The following is a 25,434-nucleotide window of genomic DNA, read 5'->3' as shown; positions in this document are numbered from 1 at the left end:
AGGCTACTAACATAAACGTTGTCGGCTTGCGGGTTTTCAGCCAGTCTGTGTCGCGCTCCCGAGTAATGTGTAGTCGGTCCTCCGTAATTATTTCACACTATATACATGAAGTTTATCTTATAGTTGAGAGAAGATATAGATGAGGAAGAACTCTGCAAAATAATCGAGGCAGTATATATAGTCACTCAAAGGGGCCAAGTAAATATTGCACTATAAATAAATAAAAAGGGGGAAGAAAATATGAGGGAAATAATCAGCTGATATCCCAATGCTCGATTATTATTTATTGAATAAAAGAACTCCTCAAAACAAGGAAGAGGTCGGAGAGCGAGAGGGTAGTATAACGTCCTCAGTTGAGAGGGAGAAACAAAAGACGTCTTATATATCCGTACGGTCCTCAACGTCTTCTCTTGGGGTCGGGAATTTTTAAAGTTACCCAACAGGTTTTAACTCAGTGGGATTGTGCCCGGAGGTGGACAGTTAACGTCTTAGTGTATCGTAAATCTTTCAGAGATTTATATTATTTATCCCACTTCCATATCATGTATGGGAAACAATTGAAAATATAATCGTCGAAATACAGAAAAAAATATATTCATTGATATACATATCGTGTGAATTTATTCGTCCAGACAATCCTGCACGGCAAATCGATCAAGATTACGATTTGAATGATGCGAGATGATTTGACATTACATCAGATAATCGTACGCTACATCTTGACCCCCAGAAACATCGCTTGATCGAACGTTGATGTCTCCGACCGATCCTAAAAGAACCGCTCTAGTTTCCAAATTTGAATGAAGTTCAAAAGAAACTATGAAAGCGTAAATACGGAAAAAAACGTACCTATCTGTATCCGTAAAAAGAAAGAGAATTGATTCGAAAAAATACTCCTTAAATTTGTTGATCTTCTGCATCATTAATCGATGCAAAAATGACCTCAACGTTACCGAGCAAAGGGACAATAGTTAGCGGCGTTCACGTGAATTCCAACAAGATGGATAACAGACAAAAAATTCAAACCGATCCGTCGAAGGACGAATCTAGATCGTTCCTAAGTTTTTCCCGTGAGAATTTAAGCATTTCTCACTCGGATTTGGAGCAAGGTTTCAATAGGACGCGGCCACGCGTTCGAATCGACACGATTTTGAGTATCACCGCGATTATTTTAGCCCTTTTTTGCATCGGCCTTGAAATATGGAAGATACAAGTGACGATTGATAACGCCAGAGAAATCGATGTACTGAAACAGGACGTCGAAACTATGAAGCACAGACTTCTGGAGGAGGATCTACTCGATGAACTAAAAGCGTTTGAGGAACAGGTGAGATAAATATCGATCATTACAGATTTATCAATCTATGAATTTACCTTCTGTATGATAAATGTTTGCATAATTGTCTTACGCCATCAGCTCATTGTGTGCACCTATACTTATTATTTATCGTTACGCGCGTAACTTCGAGCAGTAAAATTATTTATAAGAAATATTAACAGTATTCGCATCACGTGTCCATTGATCCTCGACCACGTGGTATATTTACGTATATCTCACACACATATTTACAAACGTTTGTAATCGAATACATTAAATTACAATAAAGTCAGCTACTCTCGTTGCGTATTTTTGGTGATTGCAGACGAAAATCTGATCACCTCATATAAAAACTTCTCAAAGGTAATTCGAAATGAATTGCATAAGAAAATACGTAAAACACCGTTACTAATTCCTACGATCAGAAATAGTCGCATGACTAACTAATTTATACGTTGTACACGTGTAATACGCACAGCTCGCGCATTAATCTTGAAATACATCTAAAAAACTTTCACCCTTTCCCCTCCCGGCCTCTACCTCATTTTTGACGAGTGCACAGGAATTTCCCGGGGCCAGAAATATCGAATTCCAGCTACGATCTGCGATTCTGCAACGGAAAACGCGTTCAAATTTTACGTACATAGAATGCATATGAATGCAATTTTAGAACTACCCTCTCTTGTACGCGTATTTCACCGCAATAATAAAATAGACAGAGTAAAACAAAACATATCTTTGGACGGGCATGAAATTTTTTTTTATCATTATACATACCAGATATGTTAATTATTGTGGATTTGAAAAATAATCCATACAAAATCGAGAGACCATCGGAAACTGTCTTCCGTAGAACAAAAATTTGTAAGACAAAAAGGAAACAAGTCGGGAAAAAATTCCCTGGGTGTCGTCAAAATGATCCGATTATTACGAACCGTTGTAGTTGATTGATTGAGTAATTTAATTAGTTGCTTTATTTTATTTTTTCGTTTTACGATGCTTTCGTGCCACAAGGTTATCTTATCTATGCATAAAATAGCCATTAGTGCGGAAAAATGTTGTTTAGATTGAAATGAAAAATTGAAAATTCTATAAATGTGCGGCAGAAATCACTTCCAAGGAATTCGATATGTGCATCGATAATATTATAGTGCGTTGATTTATTGCTTATCAGACACGAATGCACGTATACATTTTTTCCCACCGTTTTTTTCTATTTTCTCTGACTCCTTAATCTAACGCGGTATACATTTACGTTCTAATAATTCCATGCACAATTATTAATCCTTTAGGGCATCCGATCTTATCCATTTTAGTCGTTGGATACGAGGGTACAGTCGATCGTAACAATAAATCGTCGCTCGACAGATTTGAAAAATACATACACCTATAATGGGTTATACCTATTACGCTTATTTGTCGCGTATAATGAAATTACGCGAGACAAATTTTTTTCTATTTCTTTCCTTGTATGTAATTTTATTTTCTTTCGTTTTTTTTTTGTTTTTTTTGCGATAACCGTTGACTATTCATTGTATAACTAGTCTTATCCTTGAATCATCCTGACGACTGGCGCCAGCCGAGCCCAAATTTCTCGAGAGGATAGGACATTTACATTTGATGGTAATTCTCTTGACACTTTTCGGGATTTTAAACATCCCACGTTGAAATTTTGTTTCCAAATACTATGTGCCGATGATATCAAGCCTAATGAAAAATTAACAGTTACGTATCATATGGACATTATTTAAATCACATATTTTTTTATTTTTACGCAGTACTACCGCGCGTTTAACATATAAAATTCTATTTTAGAATCCAAATCTACAAAAAAAAACATTTTAATGTGGAACGCTTGATTTTTTTCTCTTTCTTCGCTACGTTTTAATCATGATTTTATTTAAAAATTTATAACAAAAAAATAAATTTCCTTAGAAAGTACAGTTTTTCTTATTCATGCGGTTTTTCGCGACCCGCGACTCAACTATACGACACAAATATAGGATTATTGATAATTTTTCTGAACAACAAATACGAAACATGACATAATTCGATCGATGAACTACACGAACCTATACATACCTATATCATTTGGCGCAATATGGTAATATGATTATTATCATTTTTCAAAAGAAATGAAAAATTCAAGCTAATTATTGCCAATAAGAATTTTATATAACTGCAGACAAATGTTGGTTCTCCCGGTGAAATTGATTAACATTATTAATTGACATTAAAATATTACGACTTTTTTTCTTTTCCTCTTGTTTTTTTTTTCTTCTATATTGGAATCGAATTGCAAAATGAGGTTCAATGACTCGTCTCGCGCTACAACGCCTCAATGAAATATTTTTAGATAAATCTTTTACACAATAATAATCATGATTATTATTTGTTTCATGGATTTTTTTCTCTTCTATTTTAATTCCTTTTTTTTTTAGATAATGTAAATATATTTATACGCCGGATCACGTATATTCGTACATATAATTTGTTTTTTATTTTTGGTTATTTGATCTAAAAATATCGTTATATTTTTGATGACGATTTTATAACCGCGTACAGATCGCATAACTCGCTAAATTTTCTTGAACTCGTTCCGGAACATTAAACTTTAGCTTTTGATTTGTAGAACACTTAATATTTTTTTTCTTATAGTTTTCAATAACTACCACAAATTTGAGAATCTCGAGATATATACACTCAGATAATACTGTACGTGATACAGATAACTGTATAGTGAGAGGAAAAAAAAAAAAAATTCACTGCAGAGGTATCTTGTGATTAAAATTATTAATCACAGTTACGATCATAGTTAGGTACCCCAAAGATATCAAAAGTAAAAAGAAAACGTCAAATTAAACTATTATTATAAATTTTCAACGATTATCTGCAGATCAAACTCTGAGAGTGCCAATTAGTAATGGGCTCGTTTACGCGAAATTATACCGATAAATTTTCAGCGCTTAATTTTACTTTCATCGCTCACTTATGCTCACAGACATCTATGTGTATGTGAAAAAATGTATCACGAGCAATCGCATTCCTAGATTTAATCAAGAACATCGTGTATACGTACATATTTGACGTGTTGGTATATATCAGTGCAAAAGTGGAATGTTAAGCTCTTAATTATCGCTATAAAAATTCCAGAGTTGATGAGATATACGCTCTGTATATACATATACATTTTGCATACGTTTGATGTATGTACACTCGTAATATGGACGCAGATAAATGAATTGATTGATTATGCACGGATAAAAATGCGAGTGAAAAAGAAAATAATGAAAATTCTTTTGCAATAGAATATCTATAGCGGTAATGAAAATATGGATGAAAGACAAATCAATGACATGCACAATTTCGCGCGCCCTAGTCTGATAGTCAAACAATTACATAAATTTCTACAATTAGATGAAGTGATATTTAACTTAATATTTGTGAGAAAACCCTCGATTCATATTTCTTCAGATTCTGAGACTGTGAGATACACGCATGCATACCGTACCTATAAATACGTGGGTATACATACGCGATTTGTATAATCACGCGGTTAAAAATTCTAATAAGAAATTATTGAGTCACTCACATATATTATACTTCACATATTTACTCAATTATAAGTAGGCATATGTATCAGTCATAAGTCGGTGTTTGTTTTGTGTACACCTTATCTGCACTCGAGGAATTCTCAACATTCCATATTTTTTTATTTTATATAATTTTAATTTGATTTTTTACTCCTTCACCATATCATTACAATGCGATCATATTTCGTAGCTGATATATGTGTAACGTATGCATGTTATACGCATACCTATTACATTATTCAGACGGTCGACCGACTGACGCCCGTACGATAATAAGTATGATTAGAAGTTCTTCGAGAGGATCAGGTGTTCAAGATATATCTACAAAGAGTGAAAATCAAAGAATTCGTATAGCTCATTCAAAAGTCTGGCAATATGCAAGCTCAAAATTAGAACTAAATCAGCAACCGCCCCCGCGGCGTACGTGTATAATACGTCCGCAGAATTTATATAATGGATGATCTGTTTTCATGACGCGACGACCGTATAAAAAACGAACTATAATTGAGGTTTATTCCCATCAGTTAATTCAGTCTACGAAAGTAATTAGTGACTGTACCTAAATGGATGTTAGGTATAATTCTTGAAAAATGAGACGGTGATCGTCGATGGAAAGAAGGCAAACAGTAAAAAAAAACTATAATATCAAAATGTGTGTAAAACACGTGTATAAATTGTACACATATCTATGTACCGCATTTCAAAGCGGTAATAATATCCGCACTTGAAAAGCTAGCTCAAAGTTATTTCTAAAATTAACCGCGTAAGAGATGGAGATTTCTCTCTGCACAAATTTAATGCTATCAATCAATTAATCAACGGATTTTATAGACGAATGAATGGCCTGAAAGAGGATTGTTCCGTTGAACTGATTTCCAAAATTATTACCTTCACATCCGGATGTACTCTTATCAATCCGATCAGAAAAATAGAAAATAATCACTGTACATATAATGGATATTTGGAGATAAAAAGCAGAAAGGCGTGACCGTCGATTTTTTATTTTATGCTGCCATAAGGGCGCATCCAACAAAAACGAGCGAATTTACATTGTAACTTATTTCTTTCACGTATGCTAGCCACACTCCTTTTTAATAAAAAATCACCAACACCAGCGACCCCCGTAGCAAATAATGACGATAACAATGATATTGAAAAAATGCTAATATGATCGATGTACTTTCTCGGCAGTTCTCAAGTTTTGTTAAAAAGTTAATTTTTCAAAGTCCAAAGTGAATTAGCGAGCTAACAGTGAGTATAGGTTACGTACCGATACCGGAGAATGAAATCTAGTCATTATGTCACAACGTAAACAATATCAGCTGTTTATTTAGTTTGTCACTAATTGTATAAGTGCGGAGTATCCCATTAGTCGCAGGGATAATATAAGTCAGTGTAGGTAGGTACCTCCGTACACGCATACACATGTGTGCTTCGTAGATAATAAAGGCATTTACGCATACGCTGCAAGTATATATCTAGATATGAGATTATCTAATGCGAGTAGTGCGGCACGCGTGTATACATAGAAATCGCCTCAGGTCAAATTGTGTTTGCTATATCAAACATTGAAAATCGTAGGGAGTGAGTTATCTCGAGTGACCCGATAAAACGTTAACAATATACATATATATATATTTCGTGCATAAACGTCATCCCAATACAATTATATTACGTAATGTGATTCGTTCATTCATTATTCGAAATATCCGAACCATTAACGATGAGAAACAAAAGAGATTGGGATAAAAAATCCACGGAATGAATTTGAACTCTTTATTTTAAAATCAGACGAAGTCAAAGTACATATTGATATTTTAGGAATCTTATTGCAAACGAGGATCGATAAAACTACATTTTCATTCAACGGAATACGTTATAACGTAGGCTATACAGATGCGTACATTACATGTTTAATTCGTCAACGAGAATAAATTTGCGGAATGATCATTTTTATTTTGAATTTAGGTCAATTATCTTCGTTGCGGTAGCTCTATATAGCATCAGAATATCGCACCAATATTAATATATTGATAATAATAAAAAGCACGTCGATTTAACACTTGTCAGTACATATTTGCGTACGTACATACATGCGAACGCATAAACTAAAAGCCGAAAGTAATTCTCTCCTTCCGCAGGGTGACCATATTGTGTAGTGTAATTTCTGACCTACGACCCATACGGTCCATAGCGTGCGTATTGTATTGACCTCGTGGATTTGACTTCAATTACGTACGTATCTGGACGTTTGAAGAGTAACAGTAACAGCTGACCACCACGTAGATATGTAATACGCAACCGCGTGGTTTTCGCTATCGAGATCTTTTTGGGTTTTTTTTTTTTTTTTGTTTTTACTTCGAACTTTGCAAAACACGTCTACGCGCGTGCACCGTAACTTTTCAACACGGATCCACACGTTCGGAATATTAATAGAAGATATTATTCGTAGGTTACGTTAAGAGCGAAATGGTATTTTAATCTACTCGATGTACGGAGGAAATGAAACGCTTTCAAACATAATCAAAAATAGCAGAGAGAAAAAAAGAGAAGAAGAAAGATGGCGAGAAAGAAATAGATAAAATCTGACGTTAGTTCCTTCGAGATCTGGACGAGTGTTAAATGGAGCCAAAACTTTGTCAACAAATTCCTAATTTTTTCTTTTTTTTTTTTACACAGCTGACTGCTAACGTGAGTCACGTATGAGGTATAATAATACGTTCGAAAGTTCGCGCCAAATACGGCGATCGTTGCACGACAGGTATTCGTGTTCCAATATACTAGTGTAATGTAATGTCAATACATAGGTAACACGTTGTACTGTAATAATATGTAGTCATTTAATCCGAATCCATTTTTGTATCCTTCCGCTGCTATCCGTGAAGTGAATTCCTTTTGTTTTCTTATTTTCCTTTCTTTTTTTCTCGCGAGTGACGATTGTTGAAAATTTCGAAACAACTATAGCTGCTATTACGATAATAATCAAACCGCGAGTAGTTTTTTATGTACAGATATGCATGCTATGCCTATATAGCACGGAGGTGATTTATTTCACGTCAATTCCATTCATGGTTAGATTCTTTCAACTTTTCGTGACGAATCTTGAACCCCCGGGCGGTCAGTTTTTGTTATGCATGGCGCCAGCCCAAAAACAGAGTTTCAATGTTAAAAGAAACCAAGGTTAACTCCTAAAATTATTACATTTACTACCGTACAAGCGCAATTGAACATCAAATCATAATTATGATGCAAAGTAATTTTTTTCGCACCACTAAATCCTAAAAAAAAGAACACGAGTGCCAAAACATTTCACAATCATTTTCCGAATTATCCGTTATTAAATGCTGATTATTATTATTGAATGCTAATTCTGAACCTGATGTATTCCTTCCAGGATGCGCCCCTGATAGGCACATCGATATAAATATCTATACTTTTTTGTGTTTCAATCTTTGTGAGGATACGTATTACCTGAGGCAGTAACCCCAACCTTTTGAATCTCGTACCAAATCAATCCACTTTGTAGGAGCGTTTTCTTTTTTGTCTTGAGTTTTTCTTGTGCTTTTTTCTTTAACGGTTTCAGGCTCCTGAAAGGTTTAAATTAGTGGCTTTTTCATGCGGATTTGTAGTAAAAGAAATTACCAAAGTTACTTCACTCTCTCAACCGCAATTGATGTTATATTTATTCGTACAATACAGCGAAGTTTAGTACGATAGATGAATAATGAAGATGAATATTAAGGTTAAGATATTCGTGTAGATAATAATCCACACCTCGTATTTGGCATCTTCGCAATCATTCGCACGATTAGATTCGCTACAGTATTATTGTAATTTATTAGTTTTAAGACAATCACGATGAGTTAGTATCTCTTAGCCGCCGAAAGAGAGATTTCTGACATTGTAATTCTCTGATATTCAATTATACCGCTCGAAGAAGTGGAAGTAATTAGAATTCAAATCACTTCGGACGTTTGCTTGTTTCATGCGTATACGTACATCTACCGTATCTGCGATGTTTATCGTCTGATATTACTAACAATAATCCCATGTCAATTGACCTATGGAAAAGAAGAATGAAAAACTAATTAATAATAATATTTGACAATTGAATTTGCATAATTCACGATGAACATTGACAGTGACTAACCATCGATTGAAACTGGGCTTTGATTATAAAAAAGTGAATGCTTCTTTTGTCTTGCAGATGAACGCTGAGGATGAGGACGACGACGTGGACAACGAAGATGATTATTTATACGACGATGAATACGACGACGACGACGACGACGACGACGACGACGACGACGACGACGACGATGAAAACGACAAATCGGTTTTAGCTTCCGACGAATATCTGAGCGATTATCACTCCGCTCCTTACAAAACTCAGGCTTCCGGTTCCGTCGATGAAAAAACTGTAAGTGGATTGAAGAGAGAGGGTGATTTGGACGAGGTCCTCGCCGCCCTCAGGAATGCGGAGACGAAGCGAGGTCAGGAATTTGATAATGGATTTACGGATAACAGGGAGAAAATCGATAGGGGTCGACTCGTCCTTAAAGATAAGAACCAACGATTCGCGGCGACTAAAATCCAGCAGAAAAAATTATCACCAACAAATAAAGATGTCGAAGAATTCGCGGAAGATGATGCTGAGAAAATTATGTCAACTTCGATCAAACAGAAGCGTTCGCTTGAACACCAAGAGGAACGACCAATTGGGTTCAACCCCAGCGGTATTCCGATATACGCGAATAGCTACTTACTCAGAAGAACTGGAAAGAATTCCACGCGAAATAATTTAACCACGCCAAAACTCAGGTTGTACGATACGCTGATGAAACACCACGGCAAGATTGTCACCACGGAAAGAAGTGAGGAACCGTCATCGATACATCACTCGTAAGTCTATTGTAAGATAAAAAAATTTTCATTCTCATAATGTCCTACGCCCATGAGAACACTGCGGGTTATTCCTCGAACTAACTGCAGGATTAATTCGTCAAGGATAATTTATACATGCACCGCATAAGAATCAACCGACATTAGCTGATAACATCGGTTTGGTGAAATGGTCTCACAAGTCGTAATCGACTAGCATTGACCTAATTTGGTTGAACCGCTGTAATAAAAGTTGGGACGTATATAATGTAATTCTCAAGGTCATCAGTCCCATTTGTTTTGTCGCTTCGGAAGGCCCCACATAAGCCTCGGATCGTATATCTTGTCTCTTTTTATATTCTGTAGATAGGCAAAAAAACACTATTGTATTTATTCAGATTTCAAACGTGTGCCAACTGATTATTTCGAAGAGTTCATTATTCTACTTAGGGCGTTTGCGAGATATCACGGATCTGCTTTTTCGAAGATAAAAAACCATTTCACGGTTTTACCGCGTTTAAGAAAAAAAATATATTTTTCCAATAATTCTTGATGCGTCGTAATATTTTTTTTAATTCCCACCTTTTCATAGGTACGGAATATAGTCTGATCATAGATAATGGTCTGATGTTTACCCAAATGTGGTAAACAAATGAAACATGAACTCAGTTATATTATACAGCATTAACTGCGCCGAGGTTTCAAGTTTAATTGTACTCATGAGCTGGAAACTCGAGAGAATATGGGAATTTTGTGTTTATATTTGTATACGTAAAGTTGTATTTAACCGGGCAACTCGGCTCAACCCTTGCTTAGTGGATTAGCGATTCTGATCACCATCCCCCGCGGCTATTTGCCTTCAGAATTCTCATTTCTGTTATAACACATAACGGTTCGTGTAACTGAATAAAGCGATAATTAGCATTAACGTATACTCGTTCTAAATTAAGTGAAGATCACAATTATTGTTTGAGAATGGCTTCCGCAACGTTGCGAAAATACTAAGCTGATAGGTATACGTATGTAATGGATAATAGTTTGAAACAGAGCTTCAGTAAATTGCAGTTGGATGAATAAAGTGCAAAAGAAATCACGTCGGGTAAAAACATTTTTCGAAACGATTTAAAAATTTTCAAATCCAATGTTGCTGGGCTAGAACTTCAAAAATGATGAAGATTCTAGGCTGATCACTTTCGAAATAGCTCGTTACGAGATGGTGAAAAAAAAAAAAGAGAAAGAACTAGCATTTATTCAGTAATGAATACTTTTCCGAATACCGAACTTTTCAGGATCATAACATCGTGGGATAAATACCCGCCTAAAAAATATTACGCCCAGTCAAGGGCAGAGACGTCACACGTGACTCCACCACCGTCTTATACATCTCGGCTAGAGAATCCACGGCGAATAAATGGACGTCGTTCGGGGGGTTGGCGAGAAGAGGAAGGTCCTCAAGCACTTACGCGGAAGGATTCATCGGATAGGATAAACCAACGAGAAGAAAGTGAGGGCGCCTTGAAGGTAAATCCGCAAAGTTCACCGCGCTTCAAGATATGCACATTTTGTTCTTGCGTATTCTAAATATAAAATTCCTTTCTTTTTTCATTTAATCCTTCATACATCTCAGGTATAATCCAGCGATTCCCTCTTTTCCTATAGAAATTACCCGGAGCCACCACTCGGCTTCAAAAACGTCGGGGTATGACCCGACGTCATCTCAGAGGTCAGAAAATGATAGTCGCTGCCCATTATTCCGCTGACAGTACTCTTTTCTCGTCCGAAGATGAGCATGTAGGAAACGGTAAAGGACGCCATGATCAAGGTGTATTTAAAGCCTGGAGGGCTTCGAACTGGATGTCCGATCTTGGAATGAATCGACATTTCACCCTTGCTACCGATGGGCATTTAACCGTTCAAGAAACCGGTCTTTATATTATATACGCCCAAATTCACTATCTCGACGCCCACGACGAGAACGGTTTCCAAGTTTTAGTGAACGGAAATTCAATTTTTCAGTGCATGGTAAGGAGAGTTACGTCATTTAGAATGAAAGACGTTTGTAACTTGAAATATTAATCTTTTATCTACTGCTATACATGCAGGTTTACAGTCCAGGAATTGAACACAAAAGCAGATCTTGTTTTTCTGCGCAAGCTACGCTCTTGCAGTCTGGTGATCACCTGTTACTAAAAGATGTGGGAGACGACAGGTATACATTGTTCCAGCATGACAAGAGTTTCTTCGGTCTTGTCAAACTTGGAGATCCACGAATCCCTCCCGCGAGACAAATGGCGCAAAAATAAAGCCCCCTTACTATCAGTGTAATACCTAAGAAGTATTTAGGGATGCTTAAGCAAGGAATGACAATTCAAACGGTACATCTGTTGTTCACGTCATCATTGTAAGTAACCATCATTTGACAGTGAATTTTAATTAGCAATCAGTTAATGTTGCAAAATTTAGAGTAAAGCTAGAGGATATGGAGGTATACAATGCATAATTATTTAACGCTACTGCGAATATAATATAAAATGATTGATGAGTATAATCTTAGTTTATGCATACGTATATGCCTACATATATTACTATATTAAAATATTATTTAACAATTTGAAAAGCTTCTAGTGCCATCGTTTTCTATTAATGCCTTGATATCGTCGTCAGTGTGATGTTTTTTTTATCTTTTTTTTTTATAAGCTAGGCAATTAGTGATCTCAAATATATCTATATATTTTTACGAATATGTAAATAATATTTTGTATTTTATTACTATTACTACTACTACTATTATTATTGTTATTATTATTAAAATTGCTATCATTATTATTATTATTATTGTGTATTATAATAAATAACTCTTTATATCAAATGACGTATATGTAATATGAAATTGTTAATTATTGAAACATTGAGAAGATTTGAAAATTTGGTTACTCGATGAAGAGAGTTGTTGAAAATTCAGTGATAACTTTCCTCGGACGTTCAGTTGACTATAGCTAACCCGATTCATTGAAATTGATTCACTTACCGCTCTGGGCACTTAACTCGCACGAAATGTGGACAAACATACAGACATATAGAGAGACTCTTTGAGATTGATTCGAAGTAATGAAGACTAGACTGATTAGAAAATAATTAGGTCAATTGTAGAAGAATATTTGATCACACGCGATTAAATTGTATCTGTGTACGCATGTTGATATAAAAAGTTGAATTGACTCATATGGAATTAACAAGAATTAACCGACAGACGAATAAAGTGCGACATTCAACTTGAAAATGTAATAACAGAAGAGTTCGAAGAACTAGAAGTAGATCACCTTATTCTATGTTCTGCATTTCGGCTGCTGGAAATATATTTTGAATTTTTATTGAGCCTCGAATCGATTATGAACGGTGATTATCACGTATTTTGATTACGTTTAACTAAAGTAAATCATGTTACGAAAAGCGATAATTAATTAAATGTGGCAGGGAAGTCTTTCTACAATAAAAAAAAAAAAGAAAATGCTCATCGAGTTGTAACAGCTAAATGCGGAATACTCAATGAGAAAGCAATGGATCCTTATTTCAATACATCTGCCTACGTGTAGTCAATGTCAAGCTTTCCCAATATAACAAATAATATCAATACTCGTTTAATTGAAAAGCTTCTGCTTGGACAACCTACGGGGGTATCTCGACAATGAATTCTGTACGTTTCCTTGAATTCATTCACACCGTTGCCCGATAGTATGGTATACGTATACATATATCCGTAGCATCGTATTTCTCGGATTTCAACGTGATAACGGGCGTGATTTGATCAGAACTCAGGGTAGCGTTGAAAAGTACGGTTGAGTAAATATTGATAACGCATCATTAGTGAAACAAAAACGTAAAGATCTTCCGTCGAGAGCTACAATTTTTCTTTTATTCAAGTATAGGTAAATTTATAGGGAAACTTTCATTCGTCTCCAGGTACGTCGTACCTATACCGCGTATTTATCGCATGCTTATCGTTTGTTGTTTTCTGTCGAGAAGAAACAAGAGGTATCAAGTTTCACGGCAGCGAATCTCCGCCGAATACCGTAGGCGACGGTCGCTAGTACATAATAACGTAGTACCTTTACCGTCTATTTAATGTGTATGTACGTACTTACATACACAGATGTTCTTGGAAGAAAAACTGCCGAGGGCAAAATCTTATCGAGGGCTCATGATATTGTACGTGTGTTCGTCTTCTGGAATACAAAGCACACGCTACACTCAATATCTTGCATGTTTCGCGGAATTTTTGAAATTTGGGATTATATTATAAAAGTGAAAAAAAAATGATAAAATTTATATTCAAAGCATCATTCGTATCTACAGAACCGTTCACTTTCGATGTCTACGATATGAAATTCCCATTTCTGGATTGCTTTTGAAAACCGGTATATATATGTATACGTTAGCGATCGAAAACTGGATGACGTGAATAACAATATATAAAACATTGTTTTTATAAAAATCGTTCATCCAACAGGAGACTCATTAACATCGTTTCTCTGACTCCGGTATCTATTTGATAACACGGACGTTTGCCCATTCCATTATTTTATTGTAATATAATGTAACGTTTTCTCAGACGCGCCCCGGTGAAAATTTGACTTGTTGCTGTGTCGCCAAAAAGACATGCGCAATTATATCGATTGAATTTTCATCTATATAAAGGTATGAGAGCTTGGTTGTTGGCCAGCAGAACGAATTCCGCAGTCGAGCAAAATCGAGGAAAAATCATACATATTAATCTGCACACGGATTGTTATATAGGATCAAAATTTCATTTTCGAATCCCTAAAATCTCTGAAAATTGATCCATAATTCACAACCGAACGTGCGGATGAAATATTAATCAGGTACGTTGTCGAAATATTAAACATCAAATTTATTCTCACCACTGTTCCTCCTTCGTGCACCCTAATGTGACAACGGTATTCATATTTTTCCTCGAAAATCTTGACCCATAAACTATAAAATATTAGAATGTCCTCAAATCATTCCAATGCAACATTTTTGTTTTTATCCTCACTACAATCATTAGGTAAGAAACTTAGAATACATGCTATATCTTTTCAACGACCACACTGCACCAATTTGACGTACAAATATACATATATATTCAGACCCGTCATCATATAAACCGTAATCACCCGATTTGCAAAACAAATTTATCACGCAACATCATTCATTCATTTATCAATTTTTCGTTCTTGTAGCTTTGTGTGATGTAGAAGGATGAAAAACAGATTTAAAGAATGAATGAATAAAGTATATGGATATTAAAATGATTTGCAATCCAGAAACATATCGCCTAGACTCATAAGGAATAAATAAAAAGCGAAATGCAATCGTTCCCATTTATCTAAAGAGAGTGTAATTGTGAAACGCGGTCATAATCACGCTCTAACATTTCACGTTCGAAAATTCAAACTTTGTATCATCACAAATATGAACGATCGAATTAAGGGTTGAAACGATGTTTTTGGGTAGGAGAATTGAAACTATAAGCGTGTACAATATAACGCAAAATAAGAGATGTATTTTTTTTGTCTCGGTTGTATTATACACACAGCTTCAAAAGGCTGTCAATTCCATGGGGAAAATGCGTCATCCGCGGTAGATGACGACGTTTGCGGGGGGACGCGTGAGTCGTAACTGCAAAGCGATAAATTTATCAATTTCATTCGAACTGTGGAGTGTTAATACCGCGGATGAGAATGATTGTCCCGCTTTGATGTAAAATAGGTGAACAAATGAATGACAAAAATTTAACGAACATGATAACGATGATACTGATCAAAGAGGAACTTTGAAAACCGCCGTTATACAACATCATCGCATGTTTTGTCGTAAATAAAAATCGATAAATTCACGTAACTGTTATGCCTTTTTCACGAATTGTGATTCATTGATCGTTTTCGTTTTTTCCCCACTTTCTTTCTCGCGATGAACGAATACGTGAATTTTGTTTACATCAAAGTTGTAGCTGATCCAGAGACGATTTCAACGTCCCTTACCAACTATCGTGATGTTAGGATGACCTTGAACTTTGCGACGCCAAGTATACCTATAAACCAATTTGGATCTACTGAAAGAATATTCGCAAATCAACAAATTCAACGATCGGATGTATAACATTATCAAGTTATTGTTTTTTTGCAAACGATGACGTCACTAATTCCACTTTTTGTTTTGGTTTTTTATTCATATGGCCCAGTGGTAGGATTCTTCAAAAATTACGATCCAATACGAATGTGGTATTCGAACAATGAATATGATATCAACACACCTGAACCGCGGGAAGCTCAAGACCGTAAGGTCACGAAGACGTATAATACTAGAGGTCGGTAGATTCACTTTGATGTCAGTCGCAACGTCTAGATAAGAGAAATTTATCGTATATTATTAAAAGGAGAAGCCAAATCGATTATTTCGAAATCGTCACAAAAAGGATCTCGGAGATGATGAATAATTAGGCTATCGCTCCTGCGGTACCCGGCCCCTTCGCATCAAGCGACACACCCACGTTTTATTATTTTATATTATACACGTTGTTATACGTGCAGAAATCGCTTGTTATACCGGCCGTTGACTCTGGGCGTTAGGCTGGAATATGAACCTGCAGTTAAAGTTGATGATTGCAAAAGGCCGACCAGAGATCAACTAATTGTAAGTGCTCAGGGCGTGTAATAACGTCAGTATATCTGTATACATATACAAGAACCCTATATGAATAGATAAAGATAGAAAAAAGAACCAGTCGAACGAGTCTGACATCCTTTTTTACTTCCAACAAAACGATTATCCGTATAATTGTTGAACCTATACATATGTCAATAACGTAGTAATTCGATGGAGAGTAAAGTCGCCAAATTCTCATTATTTCTTTTTTCATCGCTCTAGCTCCGGAATATCCATAATATAATTTATTGATCGAAAATTTTCTGGAGATATAATAGCAAATCGATTCAAAATAGCTCTCAATTTTGAATTTTATACCGCTAAGTAAGTAACGTTACGGGGACACCAAATAACTTATCTCTGGGTTCAAAGATCTACGATATTCCCATGGGGGCCGGCCCACCCCAAAGCGAAACTTCGTTTCAAACCACCGAAAAAATTGGTTGTTCGAATGTATATTTAGCAACATAAGTTGAATTTTGGATGCTCTGCAGAGCCCTAAACTATCTCGCGTGAATATCGACGGCATAGAAACAGAAATACGTAGCCCCCAACGCGACAAGAAAACCCCATTTGACAATAGTGAACATAAATTTAAAAGCACGCGAATCACGTGATCGGAACTTCAATCTTTCAGATTATTTTACGCAGAGAGCGCTGAAAAATCAAAGCGCAACGACGGATTGCATAACCGGATCAATAAGTTCCATTGTATAACTAACGTAATTTTCACGGTTCTTTTTTTCTTTCCAACTTCCTACGCTTATTTTGAAGAATCTGCACGGTAGCCATAATCATTGGTTCAACTCTCTCGAGAAAGAAATAAGAAAAGAAAGCTCTGCTCTCTATACATTTGCATCAGCATATCCTATGGACCCGGAGGTATGACGATAACAATAATGATAATAAAAAGATCAACATCGACTTCAGAGGTATAGGTATATACATGACGGTATAGCTGTTAAAAGTTTCTCAACAGAAATTCGAACCGTACAGTTTTAGACCACATAGTTTTTAAAAGAAAAAGAAAATAATGCCGATATTTTTCATCTCGAGTACTTACGTACCTATACCTATATTGATATACTCTGGACATGCACGCGTCAACGAATAATATACGTACAAGTGAATCAATGGGAATTGCATTATCACATACGGAAATCACCGCTTGTTAAAGGCTACTTGTTGCTTTGCCCGTATGCAGTACGTAAAAGCATCGGACGAGTAATTTTTTTCACAGATGTTAAGGATGTACGTATCGTGCACGCGCGTGTGAAAAACTCCATGGGGATATGGGAATCGGGCGGACGCTATCGCAGTTCACTTCGATTCGCGGATCACTTTTCTCTCGTAAATATTTAAGTAAAATTTCCTAATGGAATTAAATGAATTATTAACGAAAAACCTCGCTCACTTATCCCCTGTTCACTCGGGTTGATTTTTTATTCCATTTATTCCTCTTATTTCATTCGACTTTCTTCTTCGGGTACAGCCCCTGTTGCCTCCTTCGCAATCCGAACGAAGGTATTTCACTCTCCGGATATTACAATGGAATCATCCCCCGTGCGGATAGTGAGAACACGTATTTTATATGGATATAATGTATTTCTGTTTTTTGCTGATACAACCTCTCGTATTTGAATTCTGTTTTACTCGGTACTGATACATGTATACATGTATAAAAACCGTTGATACTCAACGTTTTTGAAGGCGACATGAAAACCGAACGTATTTTATACGTGTTCAGCTGTATGTTATTACACCCCCGCTGAGTTCATGAAGAATGTATCGGGGCGAAATATCGGGTTGAATTTTTTTATTTGTCTTTCGTATTATGCAGCTCAAACAACGTGCAGTCGATTTTTTTTTTTTTTTCTCCATCATTACGACATGAAGAATTTCTTGAAAACGGTCGCTCAACTACAATTTTGATATTCCTTATTTCCATCATAAATTCACGGTTTTGCAGTTAATATTATTCGCATGAAATTGAGTTCACGGTACGCTTATACCTAGGATAAGCGTATACTTACACATCTATGTACACGTTTTCTCGGTATTGACGCGTAAATACCTATCGAATCTCGAGGTTATTTATAGGCAAAACGGTTTCCTGAAATTCGAGGTATTCGGAGCTTGAACTTCAATATAGCTTTTATACTGTTCTCAATCGCATTAATCCCTCCGGCGGGTCCTATCTCTATTATTGAATGTATGTACAGGAAATCGCCCACACTCGGTGCGCATTTTACGTTCTCACGGGAACGAAAGAAAAGAGAGAAATTAACAAAAAGCTCGCCCAATTTTAGTGACAGGATATATATCGAATATAGCGAAATGAATAGCGACAAAAGTATGCGCGGATGGGATGCATTGTCTATAAAAAATTCACGGTTGAATCGAATGAGTTTTTACAAAAACAAATCGGCCAAAACGTGAGTTGCGTAGCGAAAAGTGGTCGGTGAGTAAAAACACGATAAAAAAAATGGATCCGATTGGTGGATCTATCTGCAGAATTGTCTCCTATACTCTCTAATCAAATAAATTCGACGACGGTCATTTTATTTTTCGTCGTTTGTCGGAAAAATGTCGTTTCTTAAACGCCGAAAGAAATTGCGCGCTGCAGCGTATAGGACGTATACATGAGTATAACCCAGCATGTCTCAATGCATAGCTATGGTTAAAAATAAGAAATAAGGGAAACAAAGGCTATATACTATACACCTATATAAACGTATATGAACGCACATATGTACATAATAATGCCTTATGCGCGGTTGTGAGGAGGATAGCGATAGCCGTGAGGGTGCAGCGGTCTATTGATCGGCACTCAACCTCTACGTGTGTCTCCGAGTTTATATCTGAGGTGGCTACTCGAAATTATACTCTAGAATCTTCGAACGCTCATTTCACCGACTTCAAGTGCGAAGACGTGTTGGTTCTTAGAGCACTTGAAAAGTATATGTCGGTAATTAGGAGTCTTGAAAAGAAAAAGAAAAAAAAATCCACGTTCATTCAGTCGCATCGGAATTTGAAAAATCGTTATTTATTTACCTGGTACATTTATGGATGAAAAGTGAAAAAAATGTAAACCACGTGACTCGCTCGAGCAACGGATATTCGATAGCCTTGTTCAGCATACTAAAATTTGAAGCATGAAAGCGATCATGCACACAAACGGGAGCTTTACATACCTACTCGGATTGGTAATACCATACCGCGGCTTCAGAGGCGAACTGCAGCGAAATTGAATAATGATTAAAATATTTTAATTGCAATATGCAGCTCGATCAGTAATTTACGAAGTTGATCAGGTATACCTGCCGACGGATTCATACAACGGAGTTTTAAATGGAACCGATAGAAAGTTATTAATACCATACTACTTAATTAATTTCCTGTAATTACACACTAACGGAGAAAAACAAAAGTAATTTTGTTCTCACATCGCAGGAATTTATTTTCGAATCGAGTACTCTATTCTCATTTCATGACCTATGATGTTAATTTCGATACAGTTAATTGCATTCTCACATCTGCAAAATATTTTCTTCGAAAATCAAGAAAAACTTTATTATCGGTATTATTTTTTCAAGAAAAATGACGGCGAAGACCTGGGTCTTGTTGTTTCTCGCGGGATTTGCATCGGCTCTCGGCCCACCGCCGCATCGAACGGATGAAGATTCGCTCCGAAGCGCATTGAATGCGGTCACAAGAAAGCAAAGATCGCTCGACGTTAGTCCTGATGAATATTACAACGATCTGCATTCCTTCAAGTACTACGGAGGCCGAGACCGCGACAGAGACGACGACCTGGAATTTTTACCATACGGTAGATATCAAATGAATTTATTATTATTTTACACATCGAAATCCACGAGCAATAGACAAAGACATTCTTCCATATCCGAGCGATTCGTAGGAGAAAATAAGGAGCATGAGGAATGTAAGATAATTGGACATTTTTTTTACATTGTTTGTGAGAATGAAAATATTTTTTCACCCAGCTCCGAGTCTTTCTACATTACGAGGAATAAACGAAACTAGACTCACGGATCCCTTTCTCTCTGCATCGTGCATATCTCTAGAGCACAACGAGCGACCGTTGCAATTATTCTAATTACACTTCATGCGATCCGATAAAATTACAGAGTTATAAATTCATCATCGGACGTAGTTGTCGAATGAAGTTATAGTCGACATGTGTAGTAAAGAATAAATCATGGGATAGATTGTTCCGAAGCTGTAATTTCTTTCTCGTCACTTTTAAAGATAACGGTCAGATGGAAACAATCGGAGACGGTTTCCAGAAAGCCTTACCGAACAGTCATTGGGGAGCGGATGATAAGCCGGAAAGAAATTTGAACAATAAATTATTCGATAGAATGCTGTTGGATTATTTAGGAAGTGAGACTAATCAGGTATGTAATTAAAAATTCTGCCGAGGACCAAATACTCGAAACTTCAATATTTACTCTCCTTTTTTTCAAAAGGGAGAACCAGCGCCATCCGCTTTCAGAGAGCGAGAACGTGGCGGAAGTCAAAAAAGAGGATCGGGAAACGGCGCACGATCGAGTGGAATCAACGACAATCAATTGGCAAAGTTGTTCTTAGAAGAAATTCAAGACGGAGCTGGTGCACCCTCGAATCAAGTAGAACTTGACGACGAAGAGGAACTCGATAACTTCAGACCTTGGTACAACAAACAGAGAGGCGAACCTGAATCTAATAAAGCTGAAGGGTGCGTTTAATCAGGCCATTTATTGTTCTTTGGAATTGGGTTAAAACTTCAGCCACGCTCTCGAGAGGTCTTCTCAGGACGATTCCTATAATTATGATTTACTTTATTTTTTCAGCTACGATATATTCAATGGTCCAATGTCTTGGAGTGGCACTTTCAGTAAACAAAATAGTCAGAAGGATCAGGATCGAGATTTACTTTATTTATTACCCGCAGCCGAACGCAGAAATGTTAATGGTAGATTCCCTCTGGGAAGAGAATATAGAGAAGTAAGAAAACGGTATCCCGTTGCTAAAAGAAGCCCCAAGCCGATGCAACAGAAAAGACAAGTCACGGATCCGAAGGTAAGAGACGCGTTCGGAGATCAAAAAACAAATTATTTCTTCTAAACAATGAGATTGAAATTATATTTGTACCGTCTTCGATGCTCAAGGTTGCTCAAGATCTGGGAAATTTGTTTGGCAAAAAATCTACCGATCACGATCACGATCACGATCACGATCACGATCACGATCACGATCACGATCATCAACACGAACTCGATCACGATCATGAACACGATCATGGACATACTCATTCTCACGATCATACATCGGAAGCTCCGAACACAACAGCTCGTTCTAAAAGCGATGATGAGAAGGTTACTCAGCAGAATAAACCGAGGGAACATCCAATCGAAATAAAAAAGAAGAGCGTCGATTGGTCTCAGTATTTTGGAATCGATCGTAGAAAGAAAAAGGCGAGTTTATTGGCACGCCCCGGTACTCAAGATCAAGACGACGAATGGCTACTGCAACAATACTACAAGGTTGATATTTTTCCTTCTCAACGAGAATCTGGGTTCTAAGAGTGACGAAGTTATAAATTGTTTAACTATTCACAGACAATGGCTGAGAATTTAAAACCATCCGAACGTGTTTCAAGTAAGGATAGTATGGAGAAAAGGAATATGCTTCAACAAATAGATTCGAGATTAAAAAGCCTTGAGGATCTTATAATTGAGGAACCATTGATGTACACAGGCCCCCGTGATGCAATTGACGTACAAAAGGTGAATATATACGTTGTACGGTAAAGCTCTCGAGATGCATAGCGCGGTGTTTTCCAGACTTGATTAATGACTGACATATAAATTTCAGGTTAAAGACAACATAATGGCCCGAGCAGCGGCATCGTATTCTTTAGAAAAAATGAGACGAGCTTTGAGCGAGTTCCAAAATGACGTGGCTCTCCAAAAGCAAGCTCAGAAACTAACGGCGACGCAAAACACTCTCACCACTGACTCGCCGAATAACTCAAACGACGATAAACGCAGCGGCAACAGTATAAACAGTGAAGAAGGTGCATAACAATTAACGAATCTTGATTTAAATGAGAATATTTTAATATTTACGTTGAGACGAATTAGATTTTATTCATGACGATTCATTTTGATATTTCAAGATGGCGACGAAGAAGCGAGCTGTCCCGAAATTGAAATCGTCGAAAGAAGATGCAGAGCAGTTGATATGTGGCTTGGAAACAAAGCGCAAGTTTTCTATCCCCTTTGCATAATGCATCAAATTTGCCGCGCCTGTGTTAGTAAAATAACTGAAATAAAATTCCTTTCAATCATAGATCGAGGGCAGAGAACCGAAAGAGCCTAAGTTCAATCTTTTAGACCGTTTTCGTTCTAAAAGGGATACGTCCTCTTAGTTCTCAGCGCTGGATACGACATTTCTCTCAGCGCGTAAAAATCAATAAATTATTACTGATTTTTTCAACAGGTCCAAGAGGAAAATGATGATAAATCTTGTGACAAGTTATTCGCTTCGGCGTCGAGAACGTGTGACGGTCACGTAGGATGTATGCGAGCGGCACGAGTCGCATATAATACATTATCCCAGTTACAACCACCTATTGGATCGCCGGGATTATGTCTTTGTGAATTACAGGCTCAAATGAGAAAGTAATTTACATCTAACCATGGTGAGGCTATCCCATAATTCGAAGAACGACCTTGGTAATAATGTTCGATTTTAAACAAACCGTTATAGTAAGCAGAAAAAAAAAATAGTTGTAAAACAAAATTCCAGATCGTACTCAAAATACTGAAATGAAGTTAAAAATCTAGTTCGGAATGAATAAATGTGACAAGAGAAAAAAATAGAGCACAAGGAACGAAAAATTGAAACGACGAAAAATTTACCAACCGCATCTCTTCACGAAGTATTTGCCAATCTAATATAATGTAATACATGTATATTATGTATAACTGTATTCAAAATCCTTCAAAATGTATATGGCTATGTCAAAATTTAAACGAATAGTTGTTGTTTGTTACATATACATATATATATTATATACCATATGAATGAATATATAAATTATTCTGGGTATGACTGAATTTTTTTTTATTAGTTATTACAAATTACAAATGACTCTAACACTGATTGAATATTGCAGTTGTTTTCTATTCAAGATTTATTACTCTGGTATGAATAATTTGGAAATTTAAGGATGTGAGGAGTCATATTTTTATCGAGTGAAGATATATTGTTGAAAAAAAAGTATGCTCTCTCTACGATAATTCAGTATGTTTTAATCATATATCTATCTCATGCGAAAGCGTGTTAAGTTGTACGGAAGGTGTTGTTAAGATACTTCAGTTTATGAAAGTAATTTTTTATTCCAAGATTCTAATTCGATGCTTGGAAGTGGTGCTTTAAATAAAAAAAACCATGTAGCATCGCAGTTTTGTGCAAATTATACGTTTGTTATTTTTTTACTCCATCTCTTCGAAGTCTAAAAACTGAGGCCTACATAGTCTGAGTGAAAATTTTCTTCATGCTATGTTAAATATTTAATTTAGGAATCGATGGAAAGTATACTATTATACATTCAAATCTAAAGGGCAAGATGTATGATCTATATCTATTTGCGAGACAGAAACTGTGAGAGTGTATAATTAGATTTTTATACCAATTTGACGAAAGATTATATTGAAAAATATTATAATTCAAATAACAACTATTTTCGATCAACGAAGACAATAATTAATTGGCAAGTTTTTTAAACTTGTATGTAGCACGTTTAGTAGTGTAATTAATATTGTATGTATAAGCTCTCATTGGAATCCACTTTTAAAAGACAACTTGAACATAAAAAAATATACATGTATGTATAAATAATCTGTTATTTTAGTCAACGCGCTAATTTTTACTAGAACCTGTAAATTGGTCTTCTCGTGATAGACATATAATGAGGGTCTAGAATTACGTTGATTTAAATAATTCTTTGCGTAGGTACTCCGCGGGAACAGACAATTTATAATATTTTAATAAACGTAAGGCGGTATTTCAAAATCAACGCAAAACTACACGGATTGTACTTACAGCGTTTTAATGCTTCGCAAATAGATGAAATCATATGTTTTTATGTTACCACAAAAAAATAACGACTTGTCTCTCTGGCCGTCTTTAGACATATAAGTCGATTAATTCATGCATTATAATATATGATACGTATGTATATCTCTTAAAATCTAACTGGTGCATATAAAAACAAATTATAAAAATAATACACACACATAGAATATAGTAATAGATGTTGTTGAATTAATCATTGAAAAATGAATATCTTATATTTGATTAAATTATGCATTATATAAACGAGAGAGATGCATGATATTATTAACAGGTATACAGCCTGTTATTAACAGGTATACTGGTGTATAGCCTGAGTACCAAAAGCAGTGGACTTTGATATAATTCCTAATTACTTTCTTTGGATGCATCAAAAGCTTAACCAACCAAATATATGTATTGGAAATATTTTCCTACGACTGAAATACACCCATCAAGGAGATTATGTGAGATTTGGCTTCGTTTATACATAAAAAAAAACTAGAACGAATTTTAACAAGAAAGTTCTGCATTATACTTATATTACGTTACATTCATATTTGAAAAAATTTAATATACATATATTCTATTTATGTTATAATATGTACGGTACGTACCCATGTGACATGTATCTGCAAGCCTCCATGTATGGACATAATAAATATATTTAAACATATACCATTTTCTATTACTATTATATTATTCATAATACCATTGTACGATAAATTAACGTTGCGAAGAATTTGAACTTTTTCCATTTTTCTTTCAATTTGCCATACAAAAAGAACCTGATCACCGACCACAATGTCGAAT

At 35.9% G+C, this 25,434-nt stretch overlaps 2 protein-coding genes across 3 annotated transcripts; both read left to right on the top strand.

Annotated features, from left to right (window-relative positions):
• Positions 1 to 14,672, top strand: LOC105685266 (protein eiger). Its single transcript, XM_012399235.3, has 5 exons — positions 1 to 1,327; positions 9,119 to 9,813; positions 11,082 to 11,313; positions 11,452 to 11,814; positions 11,895 to 14,672. The coding sequence occupies exons 1-5, from the start codon at positions 938 to 940 to the stop codon at positions 12,093 to 12,095; spliced, it is 1,881 nt and encodes a 626-aa protein (XP_012254658.2). The 5' UTR covers positions 1 to 937; the 3' UTR covers positions 12,096 to 14,672.
• On the top strand, positions 14,533 to 25,297 carry LOC105685220. 2 transcript variants are annotated; one of them, XM_012399133.3, is made up of 11 exons: positions 14,533 to 14,672; positions 20,094 to 20,329; positions 20,770 to 20,918; positions 20,991 to 21,238; positions 21,354 to 21,582; positions 21,672 to 22,046; positions 22,122 to 22,289; positions 22,378 to 22,579; positions 22,682 to 22,815; positions 23,005 to 23,206; positions 23,314 to 25,297. In XM_012399133.3, the coding sequence occupies exons 2-10, from the start codon at positions 20,098 to 20,100 to the stop codon at positions 23,188 to 23,190; spliced, it is 1,923 nt and encodes a 640-aa protein (XP_012254556.2). In that variant the 5' UTR covers positions 14,533 to 14,672; positions 20,094 to 20,097; the 3' UTR covers positions 23,191 to 23,206; positions 23,314 to 25,297. The 2 variants fall into 2 exon arrangements, with proteins under 2 accessions (XP_012254556.2, XP_012254555.2); XM_012399132.3 differs by having other exon boundaries at positions 23,005 to 25,297.
• The last annotated feature ends 137 nt before the right edge of the window (positions 25,298 to 25,434 follow it).

The sequence above is a fragment of the Athalia rosae genome, chromosome 1, assembly GCF_917208135.1.
Source record: "Athalia rosae chromosome 1, iyAthRosa1.1, whole genome shotgun sequence".
In the NCBI taxonomy this organism is placed as follows: Eukaryota; Metazoa; Arthropoda; class Insecta; order Hymenoptera; family Athaliidae; genus Athalia; species Athalia rosae.
Note: the sequence above shows the minus strand (reverse complement) of the source record. Positions and strands in the feature narration are given on the sequence as shown.